At 40.7% G+C, this 20208-nt stretch overlaps 1 protein-coding gene across 3 annotated transcripts in view; it reads left to right on the top strand.

Annotated features, from left to right (window-relative positions):
• The first annotated feature begins 219 nt into the window (after positions 1-219).
• Positions 220-20208, top strand: part of SNX9 (sorting nexin 9) — a 40410-nt gene continuing 20421 nt past the window's right edge. The window contains exons 1-4 of one of the 3 annotated variants that reach the window (XM_081905717.1): positions 220-272; positions 13275-13361; positions 14700-14774; positions 15574-15681. In XM_081905717.1, the coding sequence (XP_081761843.1) occupies positions 13284-13361; positions 14700-14774; positions 15574-15681 (261 nt within the window). In that variant the 5' untranslated portion in view covers positions 220-272; positions 13275-13283. Of the gene's footprint in view, positions 273-2001; positions 2425-13274; positions 13362-14699; positions 14775-15573; positions 15682-20208 lie in introns of those variants that run through there. The other 2 variants (XM_081905716.1, XM_081905718.1) reach the window with 2 other exon arrangements.

Below are 20208 nucleotides of genomic sequence, written 5' to 3'. Positions count from 1 at the left end.
CAGATGTTGCGGCCGGCCCCCCCTGCACCCCCCACGCTACGCCACTGCTCGGGGCACTTGAGGCTCTTTCTTTGCTTTGTGTTAAAAATCCTATCTGATTTTGGATGAATTTTTAAAAAAGTCATTATATAATGATGTAATTATGTGATGATATCATCATGCACTGCACTATGTGTTCATCACATGCTGATGATGACTAGGAGATATAACATACCTGACAGTGTCTACTCAGCTCTCTTCTGCTTCTATAATCATCAGAGGCTGTAGAGTTGGTAAGCACCAAGTATCAGATTCCTCCACTGGATTAAATGGGCAGTGGCACGAAGTTAAGATTTTTGGGAGTTTTGATAAATCAGTGAATCACTTTTAACATTCCTCTTCAACCTGAAATATGAACCACAGAACTTCCGGATATATACTGTATCTCTGTCACAACTTATTTTTTAAGAAGTAAAGTTTTTAACAAGGCCATTGCCACAAAATGGAGTGAGTAGGACATGTTCATTTATTTGCTGAGTGGAGAATATAGCCCTCAAAATCATTTTGGAACTCTCTGCTTTAGACTACACATATCCTATGATGTGCTGGTTATTATCTCAGTGCTCCTGGACTAGAATAATTCATGTTGTGAAACATAAAGAAAAGTGCCTCCACTATGTGTCCCTGCCCACCAAGTAGATTCCACCCCACCCTTCCATCATAAAATCTTTATGGAACTCAACTTTAGTAGAAAGAGACTAGAAAGGTGGCAGGACTGAAATCGAGGCTTATCTGCTAATTACGGTACCTTATTTCAGCAGGGGAGAAATCTCACTTTCAGGAACTGTTATGTATTGGGTTTAACGCATGTTACAAGGCGCATTCATCTACCAACACTTATACAATTGGTTAGAACGCGCCTTGTAACATAATATGTGTTAAACCCAATACATAACAGGATCAAATATGAAATTACATGAGATGATGGAGAAATGTGGTTGCTTTTCCTGTGTCAGACCGGTTTCTCGCAGAGTCAAACTTTTTAAAAAGTTTTGCCTGCTTTCCACATTCTGCTGAGATCTGCAGTTGTCATGACTTTTTCACCCTCTAACAATAGAAGAGTTGAAGCACTCTTGGGGGGGGGGGTGGAATGTCGTAAAGCTGCAATGAAATAAAGGGAGTGTCCCTTCAAGTCACTGTACAGTATTTAAGAAGCAAGCAATGAGCAGTTGATCAACTTATTTCAGGGATTTTAGGAATACCTAACAGCCTAGGATTGAGTTTAGTTCATTGTAAGGAGCAGAGAATTGTTACATACAGGTGGAATCTAGTCTGTGAAGGCTGCCGGCTGACCCTTAAACAACTATCCCCCCCAATCCCACACCTACACTGGATTACTAGAGCACTCCTCAGCAGTCAAGGCTGAAGAAGAAATCGGGGCCCATTTGTGTGCTCCCAATGAAACAAAGATCTCCAGTTGTTTATTATCGTAATCTAGAAGCAATGATGGGGTATCTTTTAGCCTTCCAGATGTTGCACAACAATTCCCATCAGCCCCAGCCAGCATAGCAAATAAGTCAGGCATGATGGGAGCTGAGATCCAGCAGCATCTGATAGGCCACAGGTCCCTTCACCCCATCTTCTAGGCTCCTCCTATGCAATTGACAAATTCAGGATTTGCTGTGCGTTTTCCCTTAACCCTGCCGGTGTCACGGGAGACATGGGGTGGGGACACTGCGCAGCTTTTTAGCTGCTGCTCGAAATCATTATTATTATTGCTGCTGCTACTGCTTGCTACGGGATCAGTACAGACACTTCGATGCTATGGCTTAACACTGTCGGAAAAAGTTTAGCCGACGAGTAATAGGGCTTGTCCTGACCACGTCGGCAGCGACGGGATGTGGGCACGACGGGGACCAAAAAGTGGGCGCTGACGGCTCTTCTCTGTGGAGAAGTTGCCCGCAGCGGCGGCGGCGGCGGCGGCCTCGGGAGGCATCACGTGCGCGCGGCGAAGGGTGGGTCGGTGGGCGGGTTGCCTTCGGAAAGGGCTGCTCCGCGGCTCCTTCCCGTCCCTCTTCCCTCGCCTGGGTTTCGGGACGCCCTCCGTGAAACTCCGCCCCTGGATATGGGCGAGCGAACGAGGAAGAGGCGAAGGGAAAGAGAAAGGCAGGCGAAAGGAAGCGCAGGGGGCTCGGCTTTGTCGTGAGCTGGGGAGCTGCTTCGCCTTCCCATCTGCCGGGGGAGCCCGACCAACTCCGGGGAAGAGGCGGCGGCCGGGGGCTGGTTGGCTGGTTGAGGGCGCAGCCGCCGCCGCCACCCTCCTCCTCCTCCTCCTTTCTCTCCTCCCCCAGCGCCGAGGCCCACTAGGAGGGACCCAGAGAAGCCCCCCGGAGCTCATTCCCTGCTGGTGGGGGTGGCACACGCAGCCCCGCCATGGCCACCAAGGTGAGCAGAAAGCGAGCCCTGCACGCGGCAGCCTCCCTTCCCCAGCGCCGCCCGCTTTTTGTTTGTTTTCAAATAACTCGGGTGGGTGGGGGTTTGTAGTTTCTGAGGGAACGGCTCGCAAGTGGGGCGCGTTTCTCTAGGGGTTGGGAGGAACCGGAGGGCGTTTTGGCGGGACTCCTGGCTTGCCTGCCCGCCCGCCCGCGCCGGGGTCCGGTGCTGGCTTGAGGAGCGGGGCATGGCGGAGGGCGGTGTCTGAGGGGCATCCCCCCCCCAGTTGAAGTCACTTGGCACAGTTTAATCTATTCCAGGCAGACGGGCAAACGTGCGTTTGGGCCTCCAGCACAACTCTCCGCTGTGGTCTCAGCAAACGGGAGGAATGGCTGGCGAAGAGCAGCCTTCAAACTTCTGAGTGCCTCTGGAAAGAGTTTCCTTTCCACTGGCGATATTTTCATTAATCCGTGGTAAACAGTGAAATGAATGACTCGCTGGGTTAAAAGGCTCCTCTCTTCTAGGAGACAAACGCTTGTTCCTCCATGAGTAACTTTTCCCCAAGTTCAGGGTTTGAAGACAGTAGTATGTGACAGTGAAGAAAGAAAAAACCTGCTTCCCAACTCCATTCCTAGGTGTCATCACATTTTGTACACAGTGCGTGTTAACTGGTTGTCCTTCTGGTAGTATCTGTTCCGTTTTGTAATTCTGAAAAGTTGCTTGAAGTAATGCAGACATTACAACCGGTAGTATCCTAACAGCCAAGTCCTATGCATGTTTACCGGGAAGCAAATCCCATAGTGTTCAATTGGTCTTTCCTACCAGTGTGTTTTGAGTTACAGCCTACATGTGCTTTCTGGGTTGCAAGAAAACATTTCAAAAATACTTTTCTGGGGCGGGGAAAAGTGCTAAGATATCTCAAGGGAGCAGCAGCTGATTGATGTTAGCATAGTCTGTGTGGAAACTTATTTTTAAAAATCAGTACTGTTTTCATACTGTAAATGTCTAAATTCTACAGCTACTTCATTCTGTTACTGTTTTTAGTTCTAAGATCAAGCAGTAAAAAATTGGCCACCAGGTGATTTTAATACATCCTTTTTCCTTTCCTTGATTACATCATATGTTAGTTTTGATCACGTGTATATTTAGAACTAGTATTTCCAACCTACACATGATGAGGGGAAAATGAAATGTGGTGTATCTGTCCTTAAAGAAAGAAACCATGTTTGCTTCTCAGTTTATGCATATGCTTTAGAATGGCATTTTAATGTTTAGACATGCTTTTGGACTCTTCTGTTACCCAGATAAAGCTGTTGACTTTTTTTTAAAAAGTGGTTTAATTCTTGAAGTTCTTAAATAGTCTTTCAGAAACTAAAACAAAAGGCCAACAGGCCTAGCACTCTCTAAAACACTGTAATTATTACTGCTGTCTGTGATGTGAAGTGTTTTTACAGAATTCATTATTATTGCAATATCCCTCGGGCAACTCATCCCATTTTATAGACGAGATGCCAAAGCAAATATATATGTGGATTTACTGTGGATTTACCATGGCATAAGCAGGACTGAATCAGATCAATCACAATGGGCCTCAGTCCACTTCTTTATTGCAGACCAATTCAGGCCATATTGTGCACTCGTGTTACTTTTCTGACAAGTTTTAAAAAGTTGGCCCCAACTCCGTTTCCTTTTCCTGCTTGAATTATGAGTACTGAAAAAGGAAAGGTAAAGTAGAGAGAACTTGGATACAAGTACTGATTAAATTGATCCTTATGTTCAGAAAGGCATCAAGTTCTTTGTAGTTTATCCTTTATTTTTGAGTACTAAGCATTCAAGTAGGAAAGGAAAAAATGAGTAAAGACAAAGTTTTAAAAAACTAGTCACAAGGAACAATTGCTGAGTAATACTCTTACCTCATCCATGGCTATAGATAGCTCTTTCCTTTGAAGTGGTGTTTTTAGGTATAATAACCACAGAAAGAGTATTGAAACTCCTTCAGTGTGAGTTCTCAGTTTAAAGTTCAGTGTGGGTTCTCAGTTTAAAGTATATGACCAAGGTAGATTGTTTTCTTACACTTTCATTATGAAAATTATTGGTATTCTGTATTATTACTAGTCTAGGATGTGCAGTTATGAGGTCTTAAAAATAATTGTGAATAAGGCTGTGGAAATCAAGTGGTTTCCATTTTACAGCAAAAATTGGAATGGAAGAGTTTTTTGTTTAATTTCCTGCTCTGGTTTTATTTTAATTGAGTTCCTTTCCTTGTCTGGACCTAGACACCGGAAAATATAATATTAAAAAGTGTAATGACAGCTGAATAATCAACAAATCAACAAAAATAAAAATAACTGTTTTGATAGTTTTCATATCTTTTGGCAGCAGTTGAGTAAAAAGTTGATGAAGTAACATGCTTTCCTTCTTTAAGAAAAAGAAGAGCGGGAGAGAAAGGCCACTAATTGGAAATGCAGTTTTGTTTCACTTGCCACCACTCAGTGGAATTTGCTATAACTTTTTCTTTACTGGCTTGCTTTAAAATGGGGCATATGTAGATTTTTACTGAAGGACTCCAGGCACCTGTGGAGAAGGAACTGCTGTAAAGATAATAAATAATTTGCAGTCATTCTTGTATGCATTCCAGTGAAGAGCTCATTGGGTGAGTGGTACTTGAGCTTGGCATGAGTTGGGATGAGAGGAAGGAATTCCTGCTGAAAGGTTTTAGTCTCTCAGCCTCAATCTGTGGGTCCTTACGCAAAGCGGTGGACATGCTCACATGCACATGCTCACAGAATCTGTGCACTAACACGCCAATCAGCTGAGGGAAGGGGCCAAAGGGTAGAGTAAGTTTGGAAGAGAAGCCAAAGTTTGAAACGCACTGTGTGCCTGTTTGATAGAGCATGAGTACAGTGACATGTCTATTCATAAGCTATTTGACTTGCATAGGCACTTTTTCTCGAGTCTAATGCCTCCTGTGGAAAAAAAAAATCTTATCTTAGTTATTCATCAGTGGAAGTATATGCCTAGATTTTGGACACTTTGAGGAGATCTAAAGCTATTGCTTAGTTTTGCAGGTTTATAGTACTGTGCTCTGTTGATGTCCCTTTCCAGTATGGCATGGGAATATATTTACAAAGCACTTTTAATACCAGAGTGCAATGTGAATTTCCTCTTGCCAGCTGTTGAAAGCCAAAGCTATTGAAGGTTTTCCGCTTAGGCAGTAGCAGAAACGTAGTCCAATTGGTGCTTGCTTACTTCAGTGTTGAAAGGAAGTGAAGGATCATTGTTTCAGTGCCAAACAAATGCATCTTCATTGTGTAAACATAGAAGCTTGCTGCATCCTTTTATTTGGCTAGTTTTCTAAAGTCAAATGAGGATTGCCCTATCTTTTGCTTACGTGAAATTGTACTGTGAATAATAAATAAAAATATATATCTGAGATTCCGGGAAGCATTCAGGAATAATAAAAGGCTTAAAAATGGAAGGCTTGTGCTACATTGTTTCATAGTCTGTTTTGTTTACATTCTCGAATTATTGACTCTCTATATGAGTTGCAGGTACCTGAAGCAATGTTCACATTTTCAAAAATTAACTTTAAAAAAATTAAAGTGCTATTTTAAACAACTAATTGGATGATATTTAAACCTGGTTATTTCAAAAATTGAAATTCAGCATTTAAATCCATGGATGATAAGATACAGGCAATAAAAATTGCCAGCCAGAAACCTAAAATGGTTAGCTGCAAATATGTGCTTCTCAAAGCTGAAAAGACCAATGGCTCTGTAAAGCTAAATGACAGACAACTCAGTCTACCCATGTAATTCTCACTCACATTCTGTGTGAAATGAGTGTACTATATGTGCAATGATGTAGAATTTCCATGTATGCTTTTGTGTCCAGAGTTAACCTGAGAGAGGTGGGTGCAACTTGATGACCTGGCTCTTGCAATTGGGAAAACTGTTTGCTTTAGGTGAGCAAGGGACATATAGAATATTAGAATTGTAGAGTTGGAAGGTACCCGAGGGTCATCTAGCCTAACCCCCTGCAATACAGGAATCTCAGCTAAGACATCCATGGCAGATGGCCATTCAACCTCTTCTTAAAAACCTCCTGTTAATGAGGTAATGTTTCTCTTGCCATAATCAAGAATGGGGCTTTGCCCTTTTTGAGGACATGTCTGTTAGGATAGTCAGGATCTCATAAGGTTAGAAGAGACTAATACAGTGGTAAAGGTAAAGGTACCCCTGCCCGTACGGGCCAGTCTTGACAGACTCTGGGGTTGTGCGCCCATCTCACTTAAGAGGCCAGGGGCCAGCGCTGTCCGGAGACACTTCCGGGTCACGTGGCCAGTGTGACAAAGCTGCATCTGGCGAGCCAGAGCCGCACACGGAAACGCCGTTTACCTTCCCGCTGGTAAGCGGTCCCTATTTATCTACTTGCACCCGGAGGTGCTTTCGAACTGCTAGGTTGGCAGGCGCTGGGACCGAGCAGCGGGAGCGCACCCCGCCGCAGGGATTCGAACCGCCGACCTTTTGATCGGCAAGTCCTAGGCGCTGAGGCTTTAACCCACAGCGCCACCTGCGTCCCTTAATACAGTGGTACCTCGGGTTAAGTACTAAATTCGTTCCGGAGGTCCGTTCTTAACCTGAAACTGTACTTAACCTGAGGCACCACTTTAGCTAATGGGGCCTCCTGCCGCCCCAGCGCCGCTGGAGCACAATTTCTGTTCTCATCCTGAAGCAAAGTTCTTAACCCGAGGTAATATTTCGGGGTTAGCGGAGTCTGTAACCTGAAGCGTATGTAACCCGAGGTACCACTGTATAGGCCATTAGTCTAGCTGGTTGTTGCAAAACTGGACCATCATTCCATCAACTCTGTCAGTAAATGTAAGAATTTACACTACTGTGATCTGAGAGTAGGTGCCCCAAAAGCAAGCAAAGTCTCTTGCTTTTGTAAATAGCTAATTCTAGTGAGGTAACCATGCTAGTTTGTTGTGGTATAGTTTGATAACACCTCAAAACCTTGACATTTATTGCAGGGTTTTCCAAACTGTGGTCTATAGACTAAGTTTCATTTAGTTACAGTAGTTTGTTTTCTGTGAAGAACCTTTACAATGATAATTCTATAGAATTCTAACTGTAATACAAAACAATACAACATAAGAAATAAAAAGTAATAAAAATGCAATTAAAAATCATAAGAGCATCTAGCGCAGGTTCCTACAATTGTTGCAAGAGACAGAAGAACCATTAAGTTGTTTGCAGAGACCCCCAGCCACACTCAAGTGGTCCACGGGGAGAAAAGTTTTGGATCTTCTTAATTTATTCACAATAGTTGGTATATTTCCAATGACATGCTGAACAAACACAATACAGCTGCAAGTGTTGTGGCACACCAAAAAGTTTAGTTTGCCATGAACCACGATCCCCAGTTCAGACATAATGCTTTACCAAGGGGAGTCAACTGTGTATTTACTGTAAATCATTAACTATGGTTTACAATGAAATGTGAATTGTCACACATTTTGCCAATATCTTGTGTCAGCAAACAACAAGCACACCTCATTTTTTTCATAATTGTTGAGAAATGACCATTCTTAACAAGTGCCGTTGTTTGCATCCCTATGTAACAAGTTAAGGGAAAAGGACATTTCCATTATTGAAATGAAGTTATTTTTCTTTGGCATAAATTTGAGAAAATTGGAGATCATCTGGATAAAACATAATTATTTTAATGTAGAGCATCCCTTTTAAAGATACCTTCCCATAATTACAAATGGAGTCCATGAACAGGCATGAATTGATTTCAGATGATACAAAAATAATCTTCTTGGAACATGAACACATGACTTCAGTTACAATCTTCCTTTGTTCTGGCCAGATGGTGACTTTATACTTTTCAATTACTGTATATTAGAACTCATGATGGTGAGCCCTCCCCTTTCCTCCAGCTTGATACGAATGGACTCAGGGAAAAAAGGTTTTGAAACAAAGGAAAATCAAGCCCACCCTGCCATGCCAAAGTTCAGTTCAGTCAGGTTTCTGGTGATGCAAATAACTGAAAGCCTCCTTTCTCAAAACTTAACTGCAGCAGTGTCAGGAATTGCGGCAGGGCCTATGCTAGACTGTTTCCTAGGACACATTTGTGATAGCATGCCATATTTTCCCCATGTCCTATAAGAATGATCAGAACTATTTCACATGGTAGGAAGCATAGGACTTTGGAAGGCTCTCCCCAGAAAAGTACACTTGATGTGCCTGGTATCAGGTAATGTCATTTTTATTTTCCTTAGGTTTTTAAATTTTTCTTTGTCTTTTCTACTCTAATATTAATTTTATGCTGCTTTTATAGATTTTCAGTCTTTAGCTTATTTTTTAGTGGCTTAATATTTTATTGTAAGCAGCTCTCATGTACTTGAAGGGGAGATATCAAACTTAATGAAGGATAAATAGAAAGCTGTGTTACAGTGAGTGAAGCCATTGGTCAATTTAGTTCACTTTTGTCTACTACGGCAGCTGGCAGTGCCTTCACAGTGTTTCAGAAGTCTTTTCCAGCCATGCCTGGAGATGGCTGGGATTGAACTCTGGGCTTCTTACCTACAAAGCATATGCTCTGCCACTGAGCTACGCTGCCCTTTCCTCATTGCTTGGGACTCTTAAATGATAATGGCTTGGTTTGCCCATGCAATAAGCCAGCCTACAGCTTACAGGGACTCTGTGAACATTCTTTCTCTTGGAGGCAAGCTTGCATCTACTTTCCACCCTCCTGGTCCTTTTTGTTCTGTGCAACAACCAAGTCAAAGTTTGGCTTAGTTTGTCACTTGAACCCAGGATCATGGTTAAGCTCTCTCCTTTTTAACCATGATCTGTAACCCTAGGGCAATCCTTGACTACAGATCATAGTTAAGGAAGAGAGAGCTTAACCAAGATTCAGATGACATGCTAAGCCAAGCTGAGCTAAAAAGACCGGGGAACAGCAAAGTGACTGATTTTCTCCCTGGGAACAGTCTATTCACATTATGCCTTGGTTTGGCTTAGTGTTGTCTGTGAGTGTGGCCAGTGTGTAGTGCTTAATGGAAGCTTTATTGACAGCCCCATTGTTGCTTCTACTTCATGTGGATGTACTATGTATCCTAGACAGTCATTCTTTTTTCTTGCAGTATCATCCTGTTGCAAGGATGAGCAAGAAAACAATTGTGAAAGTGCTGTCCTTTTTTGCTCCATTATGCTACTGACTGATAGAAATAGTATATTTTGCCATATGGGGTGTTGTTCATTCCTGAAAATGGTTATCTTCCCTGCAACTTTAATGGCATTACTTGCTGTGCTGGTAACCCAACATTTCCATAAACATGGTTGTGTGCTGGATTCCACACCCCCCCCTTATTTCTTTTTGGTTAGGGCAAGGAATCTTTGCATGTAGGGAATGAAACTCTTTGCTTTGGCCTTAATTGACAGAACAGATTTCTTCCTTCCGTTTTTTAAAGGCTTGTTGAAGCTCAGCAGTTTTTTTAAAAAAATATATTCTTCCAAGATAATTTAGAACTTAAGAAAACAATGTAGGAGCAAAACATCTTGGAACAGTGCTCATTTTATTGACTCATTAGAGCAGGAGTCTTCAATCTAGGGCCTGCAGGACCCAAGTGAGTTGCAAATCTGGCCTGCAGGGCCATTTGAAAACCCGCTGAGAGTCCGCTTTTCCTTAGTGCAGTGGGGGGTGGCAAGCAACCCCAACACGGCTTTTCAGCAGCGTGGGGACTGGTTGGACAGTCCCCGCACCGTGCTGAGGTAGCCTCTGACGTGGCCTTTCATTCGTTGACAGCTAGATATACAGTCCATTTGTAAAACAGTGGTTAAAACAGCATTAAAATATATTTTCAACAGGCATGTATTCTGCATAGTCAGTGAGATTTTAGAAACCATGTGGAAAAATATCATTCTGAAAATGTTTTTGTGTCTGGAAAAGACTTGGAACATGTTGCAATTACATTTTGCTGAAGAGTTTATTTCCACTCAACAGTGCTAGTAATTGTTTCCCAGAGTGGCATCCCTATTTGTTTCTGAAGCACCCAGGCAGGTTTCCTGACAGTAATCCAACCAGTTTTATGTGCTAAGAATGAATTCCTTACTACAATATGTTTGTATATTCATAATTGTTTAAATAACATCTGTGCCTTGCACAAGGCTCACATAATCAATCATCCAGGCAATAAATGTGGACAATATATGGTCTACGTAAAAATTAGGCAGAATTTATCATCGTTCCCATGCTACATTATAAAAGATGTAGTTAATTTGGACTCGTACTTTTCATAGAATCATAGAATTGTAGAGTTGGAAATGAGCACCAGGGTCATCTAGTCCAACCCTCTGCAATGCAGGAATGTTTTGCCCACCGTGGAGCTTGAACCCACAAGCCTGAGATTAAGAGGCTCATGCTCTACCAATAAATTAGTTTTGGGTTTTGTAGTGAACAAATACTTTCTGAACAAAAGTTAATTCTAACAATATTTCATTTTTGAAATGTGCAAAACTAGGGCAAGTTCTGAAAGTACATATTTAATGAACTTAGTAGAGAAGGAAATTGGTGAGCTCAAGGCAAATGGAAAGCACACGCAAATTACTGGTTTACACTACTAATACAAGCAAAAAGTCCAAAACAAGGGAAGTGGAGTAAGGACAGCTTTCTACTATCAGCTGATTTATTTAATTCTTTCATAGGATGATACAGGCAGAATGACAGTCTTCTTGTTAATACTTTATACAACACGACAGCATTATCAGCATGTGTTTCTGCAGTCAAAATTTGACAAGCTAGCAACACTGTCCACCACTGTGTTCCACAACCCATTAGCTTTCAAGGTTTCAAACAGCTTATGAGAAGGACACTGCTGCAACTTTTATCATGCATATGGCACTTCAGTAATATGAAGATAAACTGCCCTGTTTTTCCTGACAGTAGAACACCCTCAGTGTTTTAGTCTTCACTTAATAAAGAAGCAGTCAGGAATCTCTGACTTCTGGGCCTGGTCAGTTTCTTGGTAAGTGGGAGTTTCTGTCATCACCAGTCAACTGATTGGTGCTAGCCTTCAAAGCTGCTCAGTGAGCCCTTTTTAAGTTGTCATCTGACATAAAAATGATTCAGCTGATTGATAAATAGGTGCTCACCGATCAAAGTTGGCCTACAGGGTTGGAGGAAACCTGCCAATTGGATCAAGTTCCCCACCCCTGACTAAAGCATGGAAATGAGCATGAATAGCACAGCCGTCTATTAAATAGTGTATGCCACAACTGAACGCATTGTTGGGGCTCATTTCTAAGAAACACACCCTTATCAGGACCAGATGCTGTGGAGTCCAGCAGATGGAGGATGGGTATAAGATGGCCAGAATAAGATCTAATTTTCAACTGCTGATTCAAAGCAACTTCTTAGGGTGCTGCCAGTCCCTAATGAACATTGTTGCATTTGACAAAACCAGAAAACTGATAGTATATCTTATGAAGATTCAGTAAGTGGCTTTAATTTAATTTTTTTTAAACCAACTTATTCTTGTGTTTTTAACTGAGCAGGAACAACACAGAATGCACGATTCTTGTAAGCCACATTGGGGACCAATTTTGATTGAAACCAAACCTGTAATTAAGCCTAAGCACATGTAACTGAAACAACTGCATATTGCATTCCCATTTGCCTCCACCTGCCTTTCCCTCCCCTTTGTTGTTTTTCCTGTGTCCAATCTTAGATTGTATGCTCTGTGGGGCAGGATATAAGTATTTGTTATAATAAAATACAAAGCCCTGGAGTTACTGTTCCACTTCTTTGTTTGTGTGAAGTAATTAGTTCCATAGGGAGAAAAGAGACCTTGTTGACTCCTGTTCCCTACTCATGGTACATAAATGAGTGGAGAGCTGTAGATTTCGTTGATTCCTGATCTCAGCAATATTTTTTTCTGAACAATGCAAATAAATATTCATACAAAAACTAAAAGTGGAAATTGAAATGCTATCTTCGCATACTAACACATTGCTAGTTTAAATAACGATAGGACAGGGGATCAAATAGTTAATCCATTGCTGTATAGAAGGTGACGACTTCTCCTTATGGTGCTTGAAGCACCATGCATGACATTAAATTCCAAATACCAGAGATGTAATTCAATAACAACAAAAATCACATATTTGAAATAATACGAGGTTTCCAGGACTAAATTATATCTTCAACCACAAAGCAAAAACTTTCCTTTTTAACCAGGCCTTTGTAATTACCAAAACTTCACCCCATAAAGGTTTACAACTGGACAACTAGCTATACATCATGTGGATAAGAGGCCTTATTTCTGCCCCCACGTTGCTCATCCTTGGGGATGGAGAACAATTTACGGTAGAGCTTTCATGCATCCATTAAGTACAAATTATTAGAGGTCTTTTTTATGAGATCAATCCTCAGACTTAAGTGAGGGCATTTTGATATATAAGAGTGCTGTGAGCTACTAATTAGGTTGAATGTGGTATTCAAACTTCTGGTCCTTGTGAAGGTGCTTTAAAAGGCTGGGTGGACAGTGTAGACTTGAGATTGTTGGTTGGTGGTGGAGAGATTCCTAAATTTCCTCAGAAAATCAAGCAATAATCAGGTTTGGTACTTGAGACCTGATTGTGTCTACAATTTAGATTTTTACTGATAGCAGGTTTTACATAAATTTTTGGAGTTCCAAGTTTTTCAAAGTGCTAACCGTAACAAGTGATGTGTCACCAATTCCTCTCTACTGTTACGTCATTTCTTTTGAACTCTGGTTTCCTACAAATGTTTGCTATGAACCTTTAACTAAACACAGAAGTGTTGTCACTGATATAGTTTTTGCACATCTACAGGCTCGGGTTATGTATGACTTTGCTGCTGAACCTGGAAACAATGAGCTGACAGTTAATGAAGGAGAAATCATCACAGTTACCAATCCGGTAAGATGCAGTCAGTGGAAATCAAAGTACCATACATAAACCTACTTCCTGGAATTTTGGTGTAGAAACATCAAGTATTTACCATATTATTGAACCTGAAACCTACAGATGCACAACTTGCACATTTCCCTTCTGTCTTAGTAGATTTGCCACTACCCTCCAAGTTAATAGATACATTACTTACTTACTTACTTACTTACTTACTTAAAAGGAAGTCATAAAAAGAGTTGGTCACTGTTGTGCATTTTTCTAAGGGGGCAGGACTGGAATTCTATAGACTTATTAGTTACAAATAGTTCTTTGAACTGTGCCTCAAAGTTGTAAATATATCTTGGGCAAACATACATATGATATAATGATATTGGAGCTATAACTTAAATGTAGCCTTACTTGGAAGGAAGTCCCATTGAATTTTGGACTTGCTTCTGCTTAAGCATGCTCAGGTTTGTGTTTTATTTGCATTCTTAGTGACAAAATTTATAATCTAATTTAAAAAAAAAACTATGGAAAAATTAATAGTTCAATAGGTTTATCTGCTTCTATCAAATCTGCCAGCTAAAATTGCTGGCAAGTTTAATAGATCCAACTTGAACTGATCAAGCCTAAACTCTAACCTGCAGGGTTTACTCCAAAATGAACATGTGTAGGACTGCAGCTGTATGTAGCTGCATCAGGTTTTCATAGAGCCAACATGATGTTGTATGTTGGACTCAAATTCTGATTTTCATCCAGCTATGAAATAGACTGCTTAGCCTTTGCTGTCTCTCAACCTGACCTAGCTCCTATGGTGGTTGTGATAATAAGACTGCAATGCTATCCCTTGACTGGCAGTGGTGGGACTTGATGGTGTGCTGCATCAACAGTCCTACCATTCATGCCAGCCAGGACAGAAGATGGGGGTGCAGGAAACAATACCCTTTTGCTTTGTGGGCTCCTAGGCTGTTATGTTTAAGAACCCTGGATCAGCAGCAGAGCCCCTCAGTATCCAGCAAATCCTGTGCCAGCACAGCCCCACTTCTGAAATGCTGAGTTTTTTTGGGGGGTGGAGAGGTCATCAACTGCAGCTTTTGGAGACGCCAGTGGCAGTAGCTTCTGAGTGGAGGGATACTTGTGCTACATTAAAAACTTTCCAGCACATTGTATCAGGGGTTTAGATTGCTCTATTAATTGGGAGACCCCATTGTGCTTTGGAGGAAGCTTGGAACAAAAACGTGATACTAAGAAAACATGAATATGCTAAAAAGACATTTGGAATGCATTTCTTTAAAATAACTAAACTTACAATTTATTGTCTTCATAATTTTAACTACTTAACACATTTGTTTTTCTTTGTTGTAGGATGTAGGTGGAGGCTGGCTAGAAGGCAAAAACAGCAAAGGAGAACGAGGACTTGTTCCCACAGATTATGTTGAAGTAAGTTACAAAATGATATTCATCGGTGAGATAAAATGAAATTACTACATATTCTATAGATAACCATTTTTTAAAAACTGGAAGCATACACTCTTGTAAGTCAGTAAGTGAGATACAGTATCACACCATTGTTTCTGTGTTTGTACATATAAGAGGCCTATAGTACACTAAAAACCAAATTGCAGTCTGCTTGGTGCTGCAATCCTAACTCCACTTACCTGGGAGCAAGTTCCATTGAATTAGGGTTGTTCTTACTTACAAGTAGTTTGTTCTTACTTAAATGAAAGATGGAATGAAACAGGGCTTGTTCCCGTCTTGTATGTTCAGTGCATGTACATAGAGTGATACAGTAAGGCAGTGGTTGTCAAACGTTTTTCACAGGGACCATTTGAAAATTTCTTAGCATCTTTGTGAATCATTTAATGGTTTTTCTGCCTCTTGTAGCAATCACAATGTGCTGTGCTAGATGCTGTATTATTTTTAATTGTATTTTTATTGCTTCTTTAATTTCTTACATATTGGATTTTATTGTATTACAGTTTGAATTCCATATTATAGTATAATAGAATACAATATAAGCAATAAAAGAAGCAATAAAAATACAATTAAAATCAATATGAGTGTTTAGGGTGATGGGTGTTCTGTCTTCAGCCATAAACACACTATGCCATCTGAATGAGTCTCACAGAGAACTTAAGTCCATTGATATCACTGAGTGTGTTCAGAGTGTGACTTTTCTTTAATATAAAGTTGACATTTTATTTTAGAAATGTATTTTCAGCAGCATTCTGTTTTTCAGATTCTACCTGAAGGTACCAAAGATGGAATTTCAGTAGCTGACCAAGCCTTTTTCGATGGTCTCTCTACTGCACAGGCTAATTTGCAAGCAGCAAAAACCAATAGCCAGGTAGGTCTTGTTTCTTTAAAAAAAAAAACCCTTTCTTTAGAGCATGTTTTTCTTGAGCACCAGAAGCATGACAGACTGTATTGAACCAAAGAAGCTTGTTGAAGCCCCTTGTTTTGAGTTACTCTAACCTGCATGGAAAAGACAACCTCGGGTGTTCTTTAATCCTTTGAAAATTAACTCCTCATTTATTGACATAGTTGTAAGGGAAATGAATGGAAAAGTTCTGCTAACATTACATTGGATCTCTTCTGGGTCAGACCAAAGCTCTGTTTTCTGTGACCAACCAGATTTCTTTTAGGAAGCCATAAACAGCCAAAGGTTCTCCTTTTTTTTATTTGCACTCCAGGTACTAGCATTCTCTGGGCATGGAGATTCCAATTAGTTATCATGGTGGTTGATAAACCTATTCTCCATTAATGTGTCTCATCTCTCTTTGTGGTGGGCAATTCTTTATTGTTCACTTGTATTAATTTTGCCACAGCTTTTGTTCCTTCTTTGTTCTTGTTTTTCCTTCTTTAAAATAAGACTTCCTTCTTCTCCATGAGGGATAGCTTAGTCAGTAAAGAATGAGACTCTTAATCTCAGGGTTGTGAGTTTGAGCCCCATGTTGGGTGAAAGATTCTGGCATTGCAGGGGGTTGGACTAGATGATCTTCATGGTATTTTCTAACACTACAGTTCTATGAATCTGTATAGCTTCCTTTACTCTGCTCGTTAACCATGCTGGTATCCTCTTGGACTTGTCTTTACCTTTCCTGATATGTGCGGTATACATTTTATCAGAACTAGTCTTAACAACTGTCTATAATCACAGAGTCATCCAACTGTTCACATAAATATGCGTTGAATTTGATAGCTCTTTGTCAGCTGTTAGCAGTTGAACATTTTGCACCAGATCTTAAGCACCCCTGTATGAAGATGGACCCCAGGTTCTCTCTTATCCCCGCTTGGATCCTATGTGTCTATATCACATCAACCAGCCAGCATCCTTGACTGTCCATGTTGGCAGGAAAGAGGAAACAAAATACAGTGTCTTGACCTGTTAGTTCCTGTGTGAGTTATTTCTGAAATCCATTTCCTTATTGGCCTTTCTGTTGCTCAGTTCTCTGTCGCCTCCACTTGTTCTTCCTTTCTATTGTAATGTATCAGCCGATTGCTGAGTTTGCTCTCTTCCTGTTTCTTCCCTGCCTCCAGGTACCTAACCTCTTTTCATTTAGCCTGCATATCTTGGCCAAGTAGCTCCATTTGTCGCTAGATCCATTGTCGCTGTCACTGCCTGAAACTCTGAATATTCCATGTTACCCATTTGGTTCTCCTAAACACGAGTCCCCTTCTCCCATTAGAGCCTATACATCCCTTGTATGTGTGAGGCTGAAATGGAGCTCCACTGGCTAGCCATGCCACCAACCACCACAGCAGGCCCATTCCAAATTTTTAAATATCTGGAAAGAGCAATATGTATAAATAGCTGCTGACATACAGGCCCCTCTTCCTAGATGTCATTGCTGAATATGTGGACATCAAGGGAGCAGGCGTCAATTAAGGTGGGGCTAGCTCATTTGGTTTACATGCACATGTTAGGGGAACCTTTTTCAGTTCAAGGGCTGAATTTACTTCTGGGCAACCTTCGAAGGGCTGAATGCCAGTGTGGGCAGGGCAAACGGCCAAAGTAGGTGGAGCTATGAATGTACATTTACTAGTTTCTATACACATTCACACACATCTCTCTAGCCTCCATCCAGACAAGCTTGGGGGCACTATCAGAGCTCAGGGACACATTCCAGCCACACAAAAAGCAGAGCCAGTGAGGTGTGTGGCCTGGAGAAAGTTCCAAGTGCCAGATGCAGAGGTCTGGTTCGCCACACCTGAATGTACTATGACCATGTAAGCCCAAATGCATAAAGGTGCTTTGAAATGTTTCAGTGTCTCATATCAGCCGAGTTAAAGTTTTGGTTGGTTATTTCAAATACATATGCAATTCCTTGGCTCTCCAGCTCTTGGACTTAAGTCTCTCATTTCTCACCTATTTCCATTTTCTTCTTCGCTAATGGCTTCTTCTCTTGCTTTTTCCTCTCCCCCCCCCCCTTGTTCTTTGTTAGATTTTGAAGGAACTGCTCAAGTCTGTGCCACAATATGTTTTAGCTGTTTCTGCATCCCAAAGCCCCTAATATGTCTGCCTGCATACTCTGGTTCCTCTGGACCCTTCATTCTTGCTCATCCCAACTGTGAGTTCTTAAGTCTCTACCGTGCTGCTTTTTGAGTCTCCCAACTTCTGCTTCCCTCAGCTTTTGCTGTGCTTGTCCATCTTGCCCCTCGTTAGGGCCTGAGCAGCTCAGTTAGTGGGAACCAGAGACCATGAGGCTCAGAAAGCTCAGCCTATAGCAGTAGATTCCTTTGCAGCTCTGATACTAGAGCAGTTCAACCAGTTATTATGAAAGTCCTCATGACAACTGTGACAACCTCCATAACTGTATTGTTATAGAGACTTGGATCTGGATAGGAATATCTTTCAACATGCCTAAATCTTTGTAGTAGTCCATAGGTCAGAGGCAGGTAGTGGTGGTCAAAGGTCTTGTAACACGAAAACAAACTTTTGAGTTGGTGGCAGGGTGGTTCATTCATTAATAACTGAAAAATTAAAATGTACTAAAATTCTAAAATAAGCTTTTTAATTTCAGTGCATGGATTTTTTAACAAATATGAACACTGCTGTTGTTCAGAAAAGCAAACTTGCTTGCACAGCTTTGCAGTGTAAATTGATAAGCCTGTTTGCTTAGCTATTTAAAACGGTGAAGACTGAAAACCAGTGCTTTTTTCCTTAAAAAAAATGTTTAGGAGTATTCTCATTTTCCTACTTGTTTTGAAATACTGCCTCTCAATGAGGCCAAACTTAGATTCACAAAATGTTTAGGGGTATGCGTACCCCCAGAAAAAAGCACTGCTGAAAACTATAGTGAGTAATACTTCAGTACAGTAATACAAAGCAATCAATCACTTGATAGCCTTTATAAAATTAAAATTTTAAACAAGTTGACCTAGCAGAATGGCAGATGAAATGTAAATAACAGCCAGTGTAGTCGTATAGGTAGAGGACTGAATTTGGACTTTGTCCCAGCCACAAGGTTGCTTCACTACTCCCTGCTAGAAAGGACGTTAGGTTGGCTGAGAGACAAATAGCAAAATAAATTGTAAACCAAAGAATTTTACAGAGATGGTGAAGAGGAGGTACTTTAATTAGACACAAAGGCAAGGAGTACTTTTGGACACTGCCAAGAATCTGAAGAGCTTTTTAATGTATGCCTGGTGAAGTTATTGGCTCTTTCTCTAAACTGTAGATTCTCATACCCTATCACAAACTACCCTCAGTTTCAAAAAGGATATGGCATGTATGATTGCTATTCAAGGCACATAAATTAGCTCCTGTAGGCACATTAAAGTTATTGAACCTAGCTTAAAATTAAAATTACATAGCTTTTTGGATTCCAAACTTTGTATTTTTGTTCTTGTTGTAATATAATTTTGAAGCAAGAAAACAAGCAAATCTGTTCCTTGGACTACTGTGGCTGCTCACAAAAAATCCTGATACATGAAAAAGCAACCAACTCATCTAGTTTTCCTTTTAAGACTCAAATTGTTCTGCATTCTCAGAAGTGTTGGGAGCCCCAAACCCAGGCTGACAATGGAATCTAAGCAGTGAACCAGAATGAGTTAGTCTATGAAACTTCTTCATTGAGAGAAGTGGGAGCTGGCCAAAGCGAAGAAACTCCACAAGTAAGCAATCTCAGGAGATCTAGAAGAATCAAACGGTCTAGAGTATCAAAGGTTGCTGACAAGGTGCAGCTTCAGATGAAGTCTGTAAGCCAGTCAATATAGGGCAGCCATTATGCCCTTAAATCTCTGCTCATTGTTTACCTTCTCTCACGTGAACACATTCCATTGACTTTGCAACTTTATCTTTTAAAGGAAGAGGTATACCACTGCCAGTATTACTTTTGCTACACTTAATAAGTTGAATCCTGCATGCAGTTTTCACAGACAGCTTCTTCCATTCATGAAATGAACTGTGATCAAATGCAACAGTTTCTCCTTTAACTATACCTTTCACTTCCTGCAGCAGGAGTGTCACAGGATCTAATTCAATGTGTCCTGTACCAGTTCAAAAATGCTTATTTCAGACTCCTGAGCAAAATATTCAACTGATCACAAGGCAGATCTTATTTAATCATCTCCAAAATATCTTAAATTGGAGAATGTCTGTTAAATGTTAAAAGTCAGATTTCATTTGCAACACATCTAAAATACTTTATTTCCACTGCTAATTGATGTGGAGTTAAATGCAAATAGTAAACAAAGTGGTAGTGATTTTCTTTGATTATAGAAGTAGGAGCTATGACCCTTTTAGGACAGTGTTTTGCTTATGTTGTGTTCAGAATTGGCATGTCTTAACATTTTTCCCTTTTAAGCTTTAAGTTATTTTCTTTTCTTCCATATAATTATTTGAATTTCAAAAGAAATCATTCCTGTTTTT

The sequence above is a fragment of the Podarcis melisellensis genome (assembly GCF_964234715.1).
Source record: "Podarcis melisellensis genome assembly, chromosome: 3".
Classification (NCBI taxonomy): Eukaryota; Metazoa; Chordata; class Lepidosauria; order Squamata; family Lacertidae; genus Podarcis; species Podarcis melisellensis.
Note: the sequence above shows the minus strand (reverse complement) of the source record. Positions and strands in the feature narration are given on the sequence as shown.